Here is an 18,350-nt window from a genome sequence, read left to right as displayed (position 1 = left end):
CCCCCATCTGTTTTATATTTCAGTGTACGGGGATACGTACGATGTCTTTTATTGCAGGGCCAGATGTACTTTTAGTTATACCATTTTGGAGAATGTCGATTGTTTTGAGCACGTTTTATTTAATTTTTTATGAGAGGCAAAACAGTGAAAAAACATTTTGCTCTATTGATTTTTTTTTTCCTCCTGCTATGGCAATCACTGTTTAGGAAAAAGAGAGATTTATTTTTTTTGTACACCGGGCATTTTCAGACACAGGGATACCTAATGTGTGTGTTTTATCAGTATTTTTTTTTTATCAGTATTTACCCAAAGGGAAAGAATGTTATAGCTCTCCAAACCGAATGTACAAACCCCCCCAAAATGTTTCTTATCCTGAGTCAGGAAGAATAGCCCGGCACTGAATTCAGTAAGGATAGATCATCCGTTTCATCTAATACATCAAACTCTGTGAGAGTATGGGGTGAAGGGTGCAGATCTGACCCACCAATTTATTTCAGGATAGACCGAAATCTTATAACCAGCTTTAGATAGTACAAAGCAAAATTGCTCAGTCAACGAATCCTATTAATATTATAAATGTGAAAGTTTGTGAGTTTGTGGGTTTGTGTGTTTGGATGTTTGGATGTTCGGATGTTTGTTCCTCAATCACGGAAAAAACGCTCCACTGATTTGGCTCAAATTTTCCACAAACATAGTTAATATACCCGATTGCACAATAGGCTACTTTTCGTCACAATAACGCACATACGTTTTCCCAGGACCCAACCAAAAAGCCAACTCACATCACCATCTCTGCAATCTCACACACTTTGGACCATAGCAAGCCCTAAAACTTCACATTCCCCTCTACAGCCTAGCCCCTAACCCCACACAATTACATTCACATATACTTCAGCACTTTCACACTAACCGTAACGATACTGCAGGAGCCGACCTGTTTCACTCTCCGGCCCAGCCATCTTTACCGACCCCCACCACTAGGAGGATCCGCGGCACCGCCCACCAGACTACTCCACTGTCTTCACAGGAGCATGCGCACCTTACACACATAGACAACGTGTTGCCAGCACGCCACCATTTTGCACCTACAGCTTACAGAGCAACACCCGACCCACTGGCTCCAGGCCGCAACACTCCCCGACGCCACTCTCACCTCCCTGCTGTTGATGATCTATCCACCGGCCTACACAGCAACACCCAACCCACTGGCTCCAGGCCGCAACTCTCCCCGACGCCACTCTTACCTCCCTGCTGTTTGCTGTTGATGATCTATCCACCGGCCCAACACTGGTAAGTGGCCATACCATTCTTGCATTGCCAGGACCTCTGGCCTGTATACTTCGCAGGACCGACACCTTACGCTCCATAATAATCTTCCCCATCTCTCGCCGTAGCCTGTCTATCTACTTAGCCTCCTCCAAACACCTCTCACTAACTTGCACCGCACTTCACCCCATTAGTATGGCCCATGCCGCTGATGTTCCTATGCCAACCGCCTGCCATAGCCGCCGCTTATTGCCATAGCACCCCTGACTTCATTTCTACTGGCTGGGCTCCGTTGCCGGCACACGCCGTTCCATTACGGCGCATGCCAGCGCTTTCGCTGTAGCAGGTACCCGGGACCCACATGGCCTGCTTAACCCCCGTGATGTCCCCCATTGCTGCCCACTTTCACTACTCCGCCGCCTACTCGGAGTGCACCGCGGCGAGCCACACGGCCGACATAGCCTGCTCAACCCCCCGTGATGTCCTCCATTGCTGCCCACATTCCCTACTCCGCCGCCTTCTAGGAGCTGGACCGCAGCGAGCCGCTCGGCCGACATAGCCTGCTCAAACCCCCGTCATGTTCCCCATTGCTGCCCACATTCCCTACTCCGCCGCCTTCTAGGAGCTGGACCGCAGCGAGCCGCTCGGCCAACATAGCCTGCTGAAACCCCCGTCATGTCCCCCATGATGTCCCCCATTGTTGGCCACATTCCCTCCTCCGCCGCCTTCTCTTACCTGTACCGCGCCTCCGGTCTGTCCCCCGCTGCACGTAGGCATCCTCCTCCTGATCTCCACCAGCAGGTTACTATAGCAACCGCCAGGTCTCCCACACCTCACACTCAGCTACCTCTGTCCAGGCTGCTGCAGGCTATGCTACATAGCCTACAATAGCACTGGCACAATTAGGCAATGCATTGCAATACATTAGTATTGCTGTTCTACAACCCTATTGTTGAAATACCTCTGTCCCAAACACAATATGTACACTTTCCACCACCGACGTATACCAGGTGAAATAAAAAATATTTTACATGCAAAAAGTCTCGCGTATTCTCTAACTTACTACAAAAACAACATATCAACTTACATTTCATATCCCAGACTTTTTACACACTACTAAAACCTTGCCCGCGATTGCATTTATACACTTCTACAATCACCGCAGACGAAGTCGCGGGTATCAGCTAGTGTGTGTGTGTGTGTATATATATATATATATATATATATATATATATGCTAAAATACGAAGCCTTCTCTTTAGATTACTGTGTACATATAGTGCACCCTGAAAGGCATTAGTGTTCTAGGTTTTACATCTGATCTTGGTTAAATGCACTTCTAACTTGAAACATGAGTTGTCCTTTGCTGCCTTAACTCACGTTATCATGCAGCATCAGTAATGTATACACTAGAAAAAAAACACAGGTAATAGTATTCTGTAGTAGAAAGGTATATTCACTTGAATCTGGGCTATTATACCTGTCAAGAGGTATCAATGTTTCCTATGTCAGTGACACAATCTGCATATGCTTGCTGTATATGAATTACTAGTACAATTATCTGGCTTTGCCCAGGTCTATTTTGTTTGAAGCTTTATTACCTAATATGGGTCATGAAGGTCCTGATAGGTAACCTACATTGGAGCAGTTAGAACAGTAGTATATTTTATGTGGCAAAGGAAGTTTTGGGGCCCCCTCATCATCCAGTGCCCTGTAGCGACTTCTACCACTGCACTCGCTATAGCCACACTCTTGTATGTGATGTATGTGGCTATATTTGCTATTTTGAGTATGGGGAGAATGTCAGGTCCTAGATAGTTGAAAGACAGTCTAAAACCTTCGGAAGAGCTTGATTTATCTATGTGGCAAACTTTGAGCAGATTGATCCAGTCATTTGGCTATGCATAAAGAACAAACAGAAATTTGTTTACATATACTTATATATATAATTTGCCCTAGGACTTGAGGACTTGTTGCCAGCAATTTTACCTCTTCCAGCAGATTTTTATTACTCACCTGTTGTTTCCTGAAGGCCGCTTATGTGGACTCTATGAGGAAATGGTTGGTCTCATGTTGGTTGGCATTTGTATGTTGCAAGTGAATTTTGGCCTGGATCAGCTGTTTCACCACATCCTCCTTGCTTGCAGGGTTTGGTTTTTCAGGAGCCACAGACATAACCCACGACATTAAACTTGCTGGATTTTTGTGCCTATGCAGCCTCCATTTGTGACAGGATTAGCTCGGGGATTGTTATCTCCTGACATAGACAAGTACTTTTGGCCCAGCAATAAGAGTCCAGACCTGCCAAGTATGGTGCAAGCGGCCGCAACCAGTTTTATTAGTGCTTTTTAGGAAAACAAAACAATAAGAATACAAAATAAAATCCTAGCTGTCCGGCTACTACCTTCAACACAGGTCCCTACCTACAGAGAGGTGACCCTAATGTACAGCTTCCAAAACACAATACACAGCAGTATTACTCACAAGTGCTTTACCCAGGAGCAGAGAACTGTCTACCTGTCAGCCCTTATATACATTTCAGGAAACAAGGAATTAACCCCACTAGGATTTCAAGTCATTGCTTGCAATATTCATACACAATGGATACCTCTTTGACAGTAACAACTGGAATTTTACTTTGCAGGTCTTATGGTACAATAGAAAATAAAGTCATTTTAATTCTATGCTACAGCAACATAGCAGCATAATCTGTTAGCAACGTACAATCACTTTAAATGTCCATCTCTTTAGGTTAGTGCAACATTAGAATATCCTTGCAATAAAAATATATACACTGTCCTGATACTAGTACGTCCTGTAACAAGGGAGAATGAGCTGGACCCATGTGGTTTAGGCTGAAACCGAAATTTGGCAATGGTAATTACACCGACTCAGAGGTGTGCTTGTGATAGACTGTGTTTGGGACCCAAGAGGTACTCACGGCACTGGACCAATAGAAACTATGTAACGGTGATAAGACTACTCTACTGGCCCTGCAGTATATGCACCTGACAGAACAGATGGATTATTTGATGTGAAAGCACCCCTAAATAAGCAGAACCTGCAACTATGTGGGGACATCTGGTGGGGACGTTCAGCAAGGTCTGGTGATAACCAGGTCTATGTGAAACCTGGTAAAAGAAGGACTGTTCAACTTCCCTGGTTACAGAATAGAAGGATACTGTATAGATATACCCCTTTTACAAACAGTAGTAGCAAAAGTGCAGTAACATCATACAGTTAAAAAAGGCATATGTCCATCAAGTTCAAGCAGGGTATGTGAAAGGGCATGATAGTATGATGATACCTCATCCAATGCTACAATGGGGTGATACCTAAAGAGATACACAATAAACCACTGTCAGGGTCTGGGGTTGCTAGGTGGGATGGCATAGACACACAAGTCCAGTTTCTTTTAGTCCAAAACAAAGGTAAAGTTTATTTTCACTTAAAAAGGTAGTGCAGCAACAAAAGGAAACAATGCAGAAATAAGTACATGTCCGGCTAGACTCTAACTAAACATAGAATAGGTTACATCACCTAGAATAACAGAAATCCAAAAAAAAAAAAACAGTAGAATCATTCAGGACACAGCTCCCAAAAATATGACCTCTCTGTCAGCTCTCCAGCCAAACTCTGCCAAAGTGTTGCTGCTGGAGCTGGCTTCTTAAGCCTCCTTAATGAGCAGACTCTCTGCATTTGAGTCGCTGCCATAACATCCCCAAAGTGTGGACTGGAGGGAGTGGAATGACAGGTCCCACTACCAATCCTACTTGCCATTCCTAAAAATCCAGCCCAGTACTGAGCATTTACCAAAATGCTCAGCAGACGAAAGTTATCTACTGAGAACAAACATTCCCGGAGTTTTCTCATCTCACCCACCTGAGTAGTCTGGGTGAGATGTACACCCCCTCCATTACCTGACCAGCCATCAGCTTACACCACACACAGAAATACAGGCCAAAAGGTCCACAACAAGTATTGGCTATTACAATCCTACTAATATTATAAATGTGAAAGTTTGCGTGTTTGGAGGTTTGTGTGTTTGGATGTTTGTTCCTCAAAGTGAACGCATTTGAATGAAATTTGCCACATAGATAGATTGTAACCTCAATTAAAACATAGGCTACTTTTTATCACGGTAAATTACATGGCTGCATGACCGCTATGAATGAATTTAGGTTCGTACTAGACTAAAGGACTCTTGATGAAGTCATCACAGGTCCTTGACCCTTCTAGGATAGGATTACGCTATTGAGTGGGCGGAGCTATGATGTCATCACAGGTCCTTGATCCTTCTAGGATAGGATCACACTATTGAGTGGGCGGAGCTATATCGGCTTCAACAGCACAGTGTGGAAGCTGCTGAGAATGGTGTCTCATGAAAGGTGAGAAGAGAACATGCAGGCTGTGTGTGGGCAAACAACAACATGCAGACGAAGTCTCAGGCAGAGGCTAGTATCAATATATATCCATCAGGCACAAGAGTAAGAACCTTTCCTCTTCCTACATGACCCCACCAAACAACCAGACTTGTATTCACAAAGACCACAACACAGGGATAATTTTCCACCATCTCACATGATGCACATTTTTTCCAGTAATTTTAATTGCTGCAAAAAAACAACAACCCAAAAACTGAAAAACATCATATACAGTAAGGCATAATATATTCCTTAATGTAAATTAACAAATATCACAAATAACAAAGGTGGTGAATAATCATTTAAAAGCAAGAGACGGATCACAGACTATCAATGTGAAACATGTTTATTTTTTTTTTAATGAAGAAGGTCTACAGCAGCTGTCACCATAACCTTAACTACAGCTGATGAACTTATTTTTGGATAAAAAAAAAGTACCACAAGTCAGTTGGTTGACACAGGTGAAGGAACTTCTACAGGGAAAGCAGGTAACTTCAATGTAGTATCACTTATTTCTGTATATTATTCAGGCACTGATACCGGAAGGTTATACATATACATATATACAAAGAATATTTACAGGCATTTTTTTTCTATTTCCACCAACATGCAGTTTATTTGTTAAAACTATATATTTATAAAAACACAAAACTGGAACAGGCCAGATGGTTATCGACACTCAACATATCCAATTACAGGTTCAAATATAAAAAATATATACCTTTATTAACACAATGTTAAAATTATATACATCAATATAGAGAAATACACATATACTGGACAGATGCAAAACACCGTATAAAACAGTACACATAGATGAATCTTAGTGAAATAGTATTGCACATATATATATAGTAAGATGAACTACACCTGATGCAACCTCCACAAACAATTTATTAAATAATCACACTACCCGAATGTAGCTAAACTACTCTCCTAGTATTGACTAAGCATGTATATAGTCATAATATCCTGATTGCAGAAAGAACGCTCTCCTTAATTCCACATAAAGTCAGAAAATGACCAATAATATGTATTTCCGAAGCAGGAACAGGGATCAACCCATGTTTACAACATATTGTCATCAGGGAGGCAGAGCCGCAGGTATAATGCACACATAATGTAAAATACAATAAGGATAGGTCTACATCAAGAGGAAATATGCCATCTTACCCATATAGAATCACTGTGATGTAAGGCAAGAACACCTAGTGTCTGTTTGTCAGCCCGACGTACGTTTCGGCACGCTAAGCCTTCTTCCGGGGAGAAGGCTTAGCGTGCCGAAACGTACGTCGGGCTGACAAACAGACACTAGGTGTTCTTGCCTTACATCACAGTGATTCTATATGGGTAAGATGGCATATTTCCTCTTGATGTAGACCTATCCTTATTGTATTTTACATTATGTGTGCATTATACCTGCGGCTCTGCCTCCCTGATGACAATATGTTGTAAACATGGGTTTATCCCTGTTCCTGCTTCGGAAATACATATTATTGGTCATTTTCTGACTTTATGTGGAATTAAGGAGAGTGTTCTTTCTGCAATCAGGATATTATGACTATATACATGCTTAGTCAATACTAGGAGAGTAGTTTAGCTACATTTGGGTAGTGTGATTATTTAATAAATTGTTTGTGGAGGTTGCATCAGGTGTAGTTCATCTTACTATATATATATATGTGCAATACTATTTTACTAAGATTCATCTATGTGTACTGTTTTATACGGTGTTTTGCATCTGTCCAGTATATGTGTATTTCTCTATATTGATGTATATAATTTTAACATTGTGTTAATAAAGGTATATATTTTTTATATTTGAACCTGTAGTTGGATATGTTGAGTGTCGATAACCATCTGGCCTGTTCCAGTTTTGTGTTTGTATATCTGTTTGTGGTTTAAGACATGCTAGGTTTGAAGGGCTTAATGAGGGAGGGAGGTAGGATTGAATTATGATGGGTTATACCTATTCCTCCAATAGACGTGTTATACTTTTGGTATATTTATATATTTATAAAGTCTATTCACATTTAGCATTTTGTTTCTGTAACAGATATATGTTTGGAGTATTTCCAACAAACACCTCGGATGGAAGCTCCTCAAGACATATGACACTTCATATTTCCATTATACAAGATTGTATAACACAATGTATAGATTTGTTACTATGTATAGGAAAGCACAGAAGATCATGCCTTCCTATAGAGCAGTGGTTCTCAACCTGTGGGTCGCGACCCCGGCGGGGGTCGAACGACCAAAACACAGGGGTCGCCACATACCTCCCAACCGTCCCGGTCGGTGGGAGGTATGTCCCGGTTTCAACTGATCGGCGCCCGGAGGACGCTGATGACTTGAAAACACGGGCGATTAAAGCAGGAGCTGACACAGCCAGCTCCTGCTTTAACGCTGTGCTGCGGCTTCTGTATGTGTAGCTGTGATGTGATGACGTCACATCGCGACTACAACTATATGAGTGAGCGAGACTGAGCAGGCGGCGGGGGAACATTGGAAGGAGAGTGTAATTGTTTTGTTTTTTTTGTAAACATTAAGGTGGAACATAATGAAGGGGCAGATGAAGGGTGGGACGGCATGACACTGGGGGCAGAGATGGAGGGACATGAAACTGTGGGCAGATGAAGGGGGGGACTGCATGACACGGGGGGGCAGAGATGGAGGGACATTAACGGGGGAACAGATGGGGACATGAAACTGGGGGAAGAGATGGGGGACTTGAAACTGTGGGCAGATGAAGGGGGGGTTACAGCATGACACTGGGGACAGAGATGGAGGGACATGAAACTGTGGGCAGATGAAGGGGGGACGGCATGATACTGGGGGCAGAAATGGAGGGACATGAAGCTCTGGGCAGAGATGGGGAACATGGGGAACAGATGGGGACATGAAACTGGGGGAAGAGATGGGGGGACATGAAACTGGGGGCAGAGATGGAGGGGGACATGAAACTGGGGGCAGATGAAGGGGTTATATGAAACGGGGAGAGATGGCGGGGGGACATATAATGTACGGGTGACTGTAGGAGGATTATACTGTGTGGGAGCACATGAAAAATGAATGAGAATGGGCGGAGTCAACATAAAAGTGGGCGGAGCTAAATTCGCCGCGGTGCGCTGTGCACGCCGCATATTTTGTCCCTCTTTCTAATCTTCAAAAATTGGGAGATATGCCTAAAGCCATCAGAAAATATATATTTCTGATGGCTTTAGCCACTGAGAAGCCGCACTACTGTCTGCAGCAGCGCTATTCAGCTGGAACGCACGCCGTTATGGACGAGTGTTCCAAACTGAATGGGGTCACCGCAACATGAGGAACTGTATTGCGGGGTCACGGCATTAGAAAGGTTGAGAACCACTGCTATAGAGAGACAAAATACCATGAATACCAACCCAAATCATAAAAGGGCACTACCCTGGTATATACTGACTACATAAAGCCCATTAAAAGAATTGCTTACACTTTTCACTTTGAAATGCCTAGAAGACCCTTGTCCCTTCATTTTCATGATTAATAGAAGAATGACCACAAATCCTAATGTTATGGAACATCCTAGTAATTTGCCATAACAATAAAAGATGGATATACTTCCTAAATGGCTACTGTCACTTCAAGAAACTTTGGATAAAACAATATTAGAAAAACAAAACAAAACTATATTATAAAAACATATTGAATTTTTCTCCGTTATGAGCCTTATCTTCTCCCCCTTCTTCACCCCCTTCCTCTTGCACTAATTTTTACTTTGAGTTCACTAATAAAATAAATATATCCTGAGAGAAAAGAAGAATGATCAGCTCAGGGCTTAGCTTTCAGTTGCTGCCCATAGAAATCTATGGAGAGGCCGTTTCGAATAGTATTCGCTCATCTCTAGTAATTATGTTGTACAGTTGTTTGGTGCATTCTACTGTGATATATAGCAAATTTTCACATTACCTCTGGTAGCACTTCTTACGTGCTATTTGTGTATTACTCTTTCATGACTTATAATGGCATATGAGCGGCATATTAGCCATCCTCTCTTATCTTGGTATGTGTGTTTTTTTGCACTATGTGACTCCCCTTTTTAACATGTATTCAGTTTTTAGATTTTGAATAAAGTATATACATTTTTACACTTTTGTATTTTGTCTCCGTTGTGTTTGTATGTTAGGAGTATCCATTTCTTTTCTGAGCACCATATCATTTGAAGTATTCTTTAAGTAGGGTCATTGATACCCTTGAAGCTTGACTGACTTTGTTACAGTGGCAAAAGCGAGCACGCTACTCCTTACTTGCTGTCTGACTGGTTTCTGTATGTTAGGCAGCTGGGGAATCTCACCTGATTACTACTGTAAATTTCCCAATGACGACACAAGTACTACACATGTACTGGGTGGAGAGACTTTCCTATGTGTCTGAAGGTGTAAAGGAAACACCTTAGGAAAGAACATACACACCTACCTTTAGTGGCTGATATGGTAAGGGCCAGGGCACCGCTGCCCACCCCAACTATACTAAACAGTTGTTTCTGGCTTAGCTCCCCCTACTGCATCCCACCCAAGGTCAGGGCAGTTGGATTTCCCATTCATAGAATGTAGTGATGTTTAGCCAAGAGATACATTCTAGTCACACAGGCAAACACTCATATAATACAACTGTATTGTAGTATATCGCGAAATTCATTCATTTCTATTATATGCTTGCTATGAAAAGCCTGGAAACCTTTAATAGGCTCTTGGCTGCCAATGATGTTCTGATGGGCGGAGACTTGCTCCAATATGGCTGGGCCCATGCGCTGCTGCTATTAAGTTGCTATTTAGGTGCACCAATCTGGGCTGTTATTGGCACGTGCCTGCTGTATAATACAGTCAGTAGCCATCAGGTATGGAGAAATCTCAGCTGCTGAGTCCTCTTCATACTTTCTTAGGGACACCATGACGTACAGGTTAATTTTGCACATACACTAGACTATTGTGCTACTTTTCTTATCTGGGTACATATTGATTTTAGCAGTAAATGTAATAGAATATGTTTGAAAAACAAAGTTGACCTAAGCTTAACTTTGTATCTATGCACAAGGATAAGTGTATTATAAGGGTAGAGCACTTATCCACAGAGAGAATACTTCAGAACAATCGTACAGAGGGGCAGATTTAATAGATTTGCAAAGAAACAGTGCAAACTAAAGTTGGGCACATACATTATTAGATACTAACTGGTACCCGCGACTTCGTCTGTGGCGATTGTAGAAGTGTGCAAATGCAATCGCGGGCAAGGTTTTAGTAGTGTGTAAAAAGTCTGGGATATGAAATGTAAGTTATGTTGTTTTTGTAGTAAGTTAGAGAATACGCGAGACTTTTTGCATGTAAAATATTTTTTATTTCACCTGGTATACGTCGGTGGTGGAAAGTGCACATATTGTGTTTGGGACAGAGGTATTTCAACAATAGGGTTGTAGAACAGCAATACTAATGTATTGCAATGCATTGCCTAATTGTGCCAGTGCTATTGCAGGCTATGTAGCATAGCCTGCAGCAGCCTGGACAGAGGTAGCTGAGTGTGAGGTGTGGGAGACCTGGCGGTTGCTATAGTAACCTGCTGGTGGAGATCAGGAGGAGGATGCCTACGTGCAGCGGGGGACAGACCGGAGGCGCGGTACAGGTAAGAGAAGGCGGCGGAGGAGGGAATGTGGCCAACAATGGGGGACATCATGGGGGACATGACGGGGGTTTGAGCAGGCTATGTCGGCCGAGCGGCTCGCCGCGGTCCAGCTCCTAGAAGGCGGCGGAGTAGGGAATGTGGGCAGCAATGGGGGACATCACGGGGGTTAAGCAGGCCATGTGTGTCCCGGGCACCTGCTACAGCGAAAGCGCCGGCATGCGCCGTAATGGAATGGCGTGTGACGGCAACGGAGCCCAGCCAGTAGAAATGAAGTCAGGGGTACTATGGCAATAAGCGGCGGCTATGGCGGGCGGTTGGCATAGGAACATCAGCGGCTCGGGCCATACTAATGGGGTGAAGTGCGGTGCAAGTTAGTGAGAGGTGTTTGGAGGAGGCTAAGTAGATAGACAGGCTACGGAGGGAGATGGGGAAGATTATTATGGAGCGTACGGTGTCGGTCCTGCGAAGTATACAGGCCAGAGGTCCTGGCAATGCAAGAATGGTATGGCCACTTACCAGTGTTGGGCCGGTGGATAGATCATCAACAGCAAACAGCAGGGAGGTGAGAGTGGCGTCGGGGAGTGTTGCGGCCTGGAGCCAGTGGGTTGGGTGTTGCTCTGTAAGCTGTAGGTGCAAAATGGTGGCGTGCTGGCAACACGTTGTCTATGTGTGTAAGGTGCACATGCTCCTGTGAAGACAGTGGTGTAGTCTGGTGGGCGGTGCCACGGATCCTCCTAGTGGTGGGGGTCGGTAAAGATGGCTGGGCCGGAGAGTGAAACAGGTCATGGCGGTCCAAAGGGAAGAGATGGGAAATGTGGGAAGACATCTCCTGTGAGTATTACTGCACAAAATATTACTGCATTGTACATTGTATTCACTGCCATGTTACCACTAGCACACCCCCCTGCTGCCTGAGGCGGACGATCAAAAGGTGAGCACCCACTCTTCACTCACGGGGAGAAGGGGGGGGGGCATCTTTTGATCGTCCGCCTCAGGCAGCAGAGAGGCTAGGTTCACCACTGATACCTTCTGGTATGTGTAATCCAACAAAATCATCATATCATGTAATAGAGATTCCATAGTCTCATTGTCTCTTATAGGAAAGAATCCCCATGTACAGTATGTGTTGTTTTAGATTAGATTTATTTTCTTTAACCCACTTAAACTAAGGCCCCAAATAGCAGGCCACAGCGAAAAAGCTCTTATCAAAGAAAGTCTGCAGTGTTTTCCTCTGTGGACTTTCTGCTTCAAATATAACTATAGGAAAACTGCCAGGGCTTCCATAGGTATTATTGACATGCTGCAATTTCAAAGCATTTCCGCTGGGGGTATTTTTATACAATGTATCGATGGAATTTGCTAGATTTCCATACACTTTGTAGTAACTGTAAAATGTTGCGGTTTTTGCTGTGATGTTTCCACCACAGCCAAACTGCGGCATTTATGCCACGTGGGTGCCTGGCCTAAAGGGTTTTTCTGGAATTTATATATTGAGGACCTCACCTAGGACTGTACTTGGTATTGCAGCTCAGCCCCATGTCATGTCTGCAACATGAGGCATTACCCTATCAGTAAAACTAACAATAAGACTAGCCTAACAGAAGTACAAATTTAGACGACACAATTTTAAAATACACCAGATTGATCAAAGTGTCTAATGGTGACTGATAAGTTTGGCATATCTTTATACTGTGTAGTCTACGTTTACATCTATTAGTCTGCTTAGTTCTTGACAAACAAATGCACCAAAATTTTAGTTTATTTTTGGCGTATGTGGTCACTTTGTAAGCAATTCCCCCTTTTCAAACAAGCCCACCTCTTGCAAAGTAAGGGAGCGTTCACACTACCGTCGGTGTCCGACATGTAGTGTCCGCTCCTAGTGTCCGCTCAAAATCTGTCACGGACACTAGGAGCGGACACTAGATGTGTCCGTGACACCTGTCATTCACTTTAATGGGCATCGGGTGCATGCAGGGTTCCTCTGTCCGCTTGAGAAGTCGGACATCTTCTCTTGAGGACAGGGAAGGACAGGCACGGAGTGCAAAAGAACGCACCCGATGCCCATTAAAGTGAATGACAGGTGTCACGGACACATCTAGTGTCCGCTCCTAGTGTCCGTGACAGATTTTGAGCGGACACTAGGAGCGGACACTACATGTCGGACACCGACGGTAGTGTGAACGCCCCCTAAGGCACAGAAAATGTCAGATAATGTATCTGTAAAACATATGTCGAAGTTTTGACACAAATTGCACCTGAATTCCAGTGTTTTGCATCTGTACACCCCTCCCCTACAAAGCATCTATATAGGCAATATTGACTTCGATATTAACCTCCTTTCACTGAGTACTGTACTATTATATTGTATAGAGCCGTGGTGGCGAACCTATGGCACATGTGCTAGAGGTGACACACGGAGCCCTCTCTGTGGGCACCCATCTGTGGAACAGATTATACTATGTGGGGGCCACTTTGCAGCAGATTGTACTGTGCGGGGGCCACTGTGGTGCAGATTGTACCGTGTGGGCTCACTGAGGGGCAGATTGTACTGGGTGGGAGCCACTGTGGGCCCTTCACTATTTTTATCACACAGCATCTATTTTATAGCAGACAGGTGATATTATTACAGACCATCTGTAACTGTCCACAATTGTGGATCTGCGCAGTATTATGGTTAAATTGCCGTCTTGTCACTTTGTAATAAATTAGTGGGTTTTGGGTTGCAGTTTGTGCACTCTGTCTTTAAAAGGTTCGTCATCACTGGTATAGACTATTCATCTAACTCTCCGTGCCATTACTGTACGGTGCTGCAATGTATTGGGTTTGCACTTCCGGAGATAGTGAACATGGCAGTGGTGGGAAGGAAGGCCCATCTCTTTTTTTAATTTTTTTTTCTTATACTAACACTTTGGCATCATCAGTATAGAACAGAACGTGGTGGACCAGTCAACAGAAGATGTCTGGCAGAGTGGTTTGCAGTTCTTTTAGATGTAGCAATACAGTATGGATCAAAACGTGATAAACCAGGCCATATTAGATGTCTGGCTGAGCGGCAGTGACAGTGGTAGCTGTGGTAATACCATGTGTGTAGGGGTAGCAGGTAGCATAAGAAGTACAATAAATGAAACATAATACAAGGAGACATTGGCAGCGGCAGATCTACTCATTTGTTTCATCCGGAGATGTGTGAAAATCCTCACAGATTCATTTTCACAAAAGTAATTTTTTGCACACTTGTAATGGACAGTTTGGTCCGCCTGGGTGTTATAAAGCCAGCCACAGCACTAAATATAGTCTCAGCTACTACACCTAAGACTGAATAACACAAAACACTGGAAAACTGGAACTTCTCTTCCCACTGACCTAATCTGTTGGCCCAGAAGTCCATCAGGTTAAGGTTATCTGCCAGAGTAAACATAGTCTAGGTATCACTGTACCTGGTTGTGTGACCAAGAACTACAAGCTGTCCTTAGGTCATCTCTCACTTCATGAATGTGTAAGATATATATAAAGGAATGATCGCAGTGATACTGCAGTTGTCCCCACTAACAAATTTGGTGACCCCGTGAAAGGGATTCAGTAGATGACACACTTTCTTCATGAGTGTTTAATGGTCTGTTGCATGGAATAGTCATTCACCTTCTGCTTCTCATACAGACACTCCAGCATGTACAACATGGAACTGCAGCCAGTTGGAATATAAGATGATGCAATGGCAAGTCATTTTGTATCTGCCAGTTCAGCAGGATGTTCTTAGCCAAAAGAGAATGGCCTAAATGTGTAGAAATCTTTTAGCCATGACCAGCCCGTCCTTTAAGCCACTATATACCTTTATAAAGTTGTTCACTATCATAATTAGCACGTACACCATGCAGAAGCCATGTTATTGCAGCTATAATATTCATGCCATTGTCACTAGGAACACTTTCCAGTTATAGTTGGGAGGGAAACATCAAGTATAATATTTGCTGCTGGATACAGCAGATTCGCTCCCCTGCTGTGTGGCGTCCCTGATCTAGGGACATTAGCTGTAAAACTGCATGGCACTGCTTCAGCTTACACTGCTCATGAAATGGGGACATGAATGCAATGGCATGCCCTGGTGAAGTTGGGACCCGAAAGTGGGCCAGTAAGGAGGAACCAAAGGAGACAGCTGGGATCTGCTGGAACTGGGAATTGGAACTGGGCTTGCATAAATGAAGTGGTCAGTACTAGCACCTGTCCTTGTGTATGTGGACTGTAACCACAGCTGCCCATATCATTGACCCTGCCAAATATTGTCCCTGCCAATAATTTCTGCTCAATGTATTGATGGTGTTGTGATCTTTCCCCCACATTGCCATATGCTGGGAGCAGGCCACATTCTCTGAAACATGGCAATATAGGATAGAAACAGCTTTCATAGTGAAATAATAGTGGTTATGTATCTTCCATCAAGATGAAATCCATTAAGTAGTATGACAACGACTACAACAATCAACAAAGTATGTATTTTCAGAATGATCAGATTGCGTCTACACCACCAGCAACTTGACAAGGTGTAAGTGAATTTGCCAAACCACCGGATAACTGAGCGCATAGTGTTGTTTCCTGGACACACATATGTGAATATAGCTTGGCTGAAAGGAAGAATACAGAGGGAAGGAGAAGGATGGTCTTACTATCAGGTAATGATCTGGGTCAAAGACCATGTGATCCTCATCCTCTATTCTCTTCTATGTAGTTACATGTAGCATCGGCCACTCTGCCAGTTCACCCAAGATGAAACCATATGTTTTGCAAAATTTGGGTTGAATCTGGTATATTACAAACTAGTCCATCCATATTTACAAGGCATCTAGTAAAATATACAGAATAGTGCACGACAGAAGTTGTTACTTGCAAAAAATAAAAAGGTTTTCAAGGGTTTTAAACAATTTCTTTAAATGTAAAACGTAAAAATAAATGTTTTACCCATTTCTATTATTAAATAAATAACAATATAAAAATAAGCACAATTAGTATCACTGCAGGATTAAAATGACATGTCCCTATTGGTAAGTGCTGCTATGGACATAAGTGTTCCCATTCTCTGACATCAAAATGGTTAGAAATTGAAACTCAAAGGCTTTAGGCCACTTTTATAGCATAGCAAAGTTGCAAATTATGGCGCACATCATATTTTCACTTATTTGCAGCTTTTGACACCTCTCAATAATTTTCAAAAGTGGCAATAAAAGTGGGCAGGATTTACCAAGAAGAAATCTCTATGGACTGACAGTTCACCTTTGCTGGAAATTATTGCAAATGACAGCCAGAAATTTCAATTGCAATTTTTAGCATAAAGGCCAAAAATGCACCAAATTTTAAAGAATGTGCAAATCTTAGTACATTGGACACGTTATACTAGCAAACGTCAGTTAAAGACTGTCGTATGAAATGTTAGTCTTGATAAATTCACTACAAAATTTAATTAGGTGTATTTACCAGACTGGTAAACTGTGTCCTCGTGTTCATGACGTCTTTCTATCTCTCGTTCTCCAGTCAGTGTATTAAATGAAACAAATGACCGACTACATTGAGGCCTACATGTTCCGTCTACTAGTCCAGCCTAAGTGCATATAACTGATTTTGCTATACTAAAAGATATAACTGAAGGATAACATGTATGATATAGTAATGTAGTGAAGAGCCTTCCTGACTTAGATGGCCCCTTCTTAAATTCCTAATAAAGTACGGGTTATTTCTCTCTGGAAATAATTCACTCCATTCTGCTATTAGGTCATTGCACTTGCTGCAAAGCTAACATGTCAACACAGCTATTTTTAGAATAATGAATAAAAGATTACCGTAAACCACACTTTAGAAAACACAATTGGCTTATTCAAGTAAAGTAACAACACACCATAAAGCAAGTGCTTCATTTCCAATGAGGGCCATATGTATTCTAAATTTGAATGTTACGTAACATATTAAAGGTTTTTTTTTTATATATATACCTGCTAGTTTAGGTAAGCTTTGAGTTATATTACTGAATATTAAGCAGATCATTAATATTATGGTTTACTACCTGGTAAGCTTTCTATACAGCATGCCACTGGTTAATAAAACATGACTTACCTGAAGAAGACAGATCCAGGGCTGTCAAGGGGATTCGGGGGAGAGTAATTTGCTGGGCTGGAATCTAAGAAAACAGAATCTTCTAAAGACGACTTCTTCATTTTCCTCTTAGTGTATACAAAAATAACAAAACTCGCAGCTAACAAGGTAGAAAGCTGTGAATGTGCTCCAGCCAGGTATGTCGTGAAACAGTAGCCTTTACAGCCCCGGAAATACTGTACGCAGCAGGCTCAAATACATGTCACTCCAGTTTCTTTGCCTGTTAATAAGTAACCTGTAAGATTTACGAATTATGCAGATTTTATTTGAGGTCAGCGTTCTTAAAAACCACACAAATTGCCAACGCACAACCTTTATGCCAATCTGTCACAGTACTGCATTATTTAATAGGTTGTTATTTGTGAGAATATGACATTGGGTGTTATTAAATCATTGCTTCTGTTTGTGTAAAGTCACTAGATAGGCTAATCCACATTGTATGGCTATTGATTTTGCACTTTCTATATGCACCAAGCTGAATGTTTACTCAGTAGTTTTTAACCATTGCTACACATTTCAAGGAACTGATTCCCTATTTCCCATGTAATGAATTTAAGGCCTCGTTCACATCTGCATTGGGATTCTGTCTGGGGGAGTCCACATGAGACTCCCTCGAACGGAATACCCAACGCACTTGCAAGCGGTGTGCCAGAGAAAGCACACGGACCCCATAGACTATAATGGGGTCCATGTGCTTGCCGCCAAATCTCTGCAGGGATCATGCGGACAGGAAAGTAGTTCACAATCTACTTTCCTGTCCGCATGATTTGTGCGGTGATGTGGCTGCAAGCACATGGACATCATTATAGTCTATGGGGTCCGTGTGCTTTCTCTGGCACACCGCTTGCAGTTGCGTTCGGTATGC

General features: G+C 42.8%; 1 protein-coding gene across 1 annotated transcript in view; it reads right to left on the bottom strand.

Moving 5' to 3' along the window:
* Window positions 1-17,547, bottom strand: part of GRAMD2B (GRAM domain containing 2B) — a 106,772-nt gene extending 89,225 nt beyond the window's left edge. Inside the window, exon 1 of the mRNA XM_075272453.1 lies at window positions 17,447-17,547. Coding sequence (XP_075128554.1) covers window positions 17,447-17,547 — 101 coding nt within the window. The remainder of the gene's footprint in view (window positions 1-17,446) is intronic.
* Between the last annotated feature and the right edge of the window lie 803 nt (window positions 17,548-18,350).

Source organism: Leptodactylus fuscus, chromosome 1 (assembly GCF_031893055.1).
Source record: "Leptodactylus fuscus isolate aLepFus1 chromosome 1, aLepFus1.hap2, whole genome shotgun sequence".
NCBI classification, from domain to species: Eukaryota; Metazoa; Chordata; class Amphibia; order Anura; family Leptodactylidae; genus Leptodactylus; species Leptodactylus fuscus.
The sequence above is the reverse complement of the archived record's forward strand: the minus strand, read 5'-3'. Positions and strand labels throughout refer to the sequence as shown.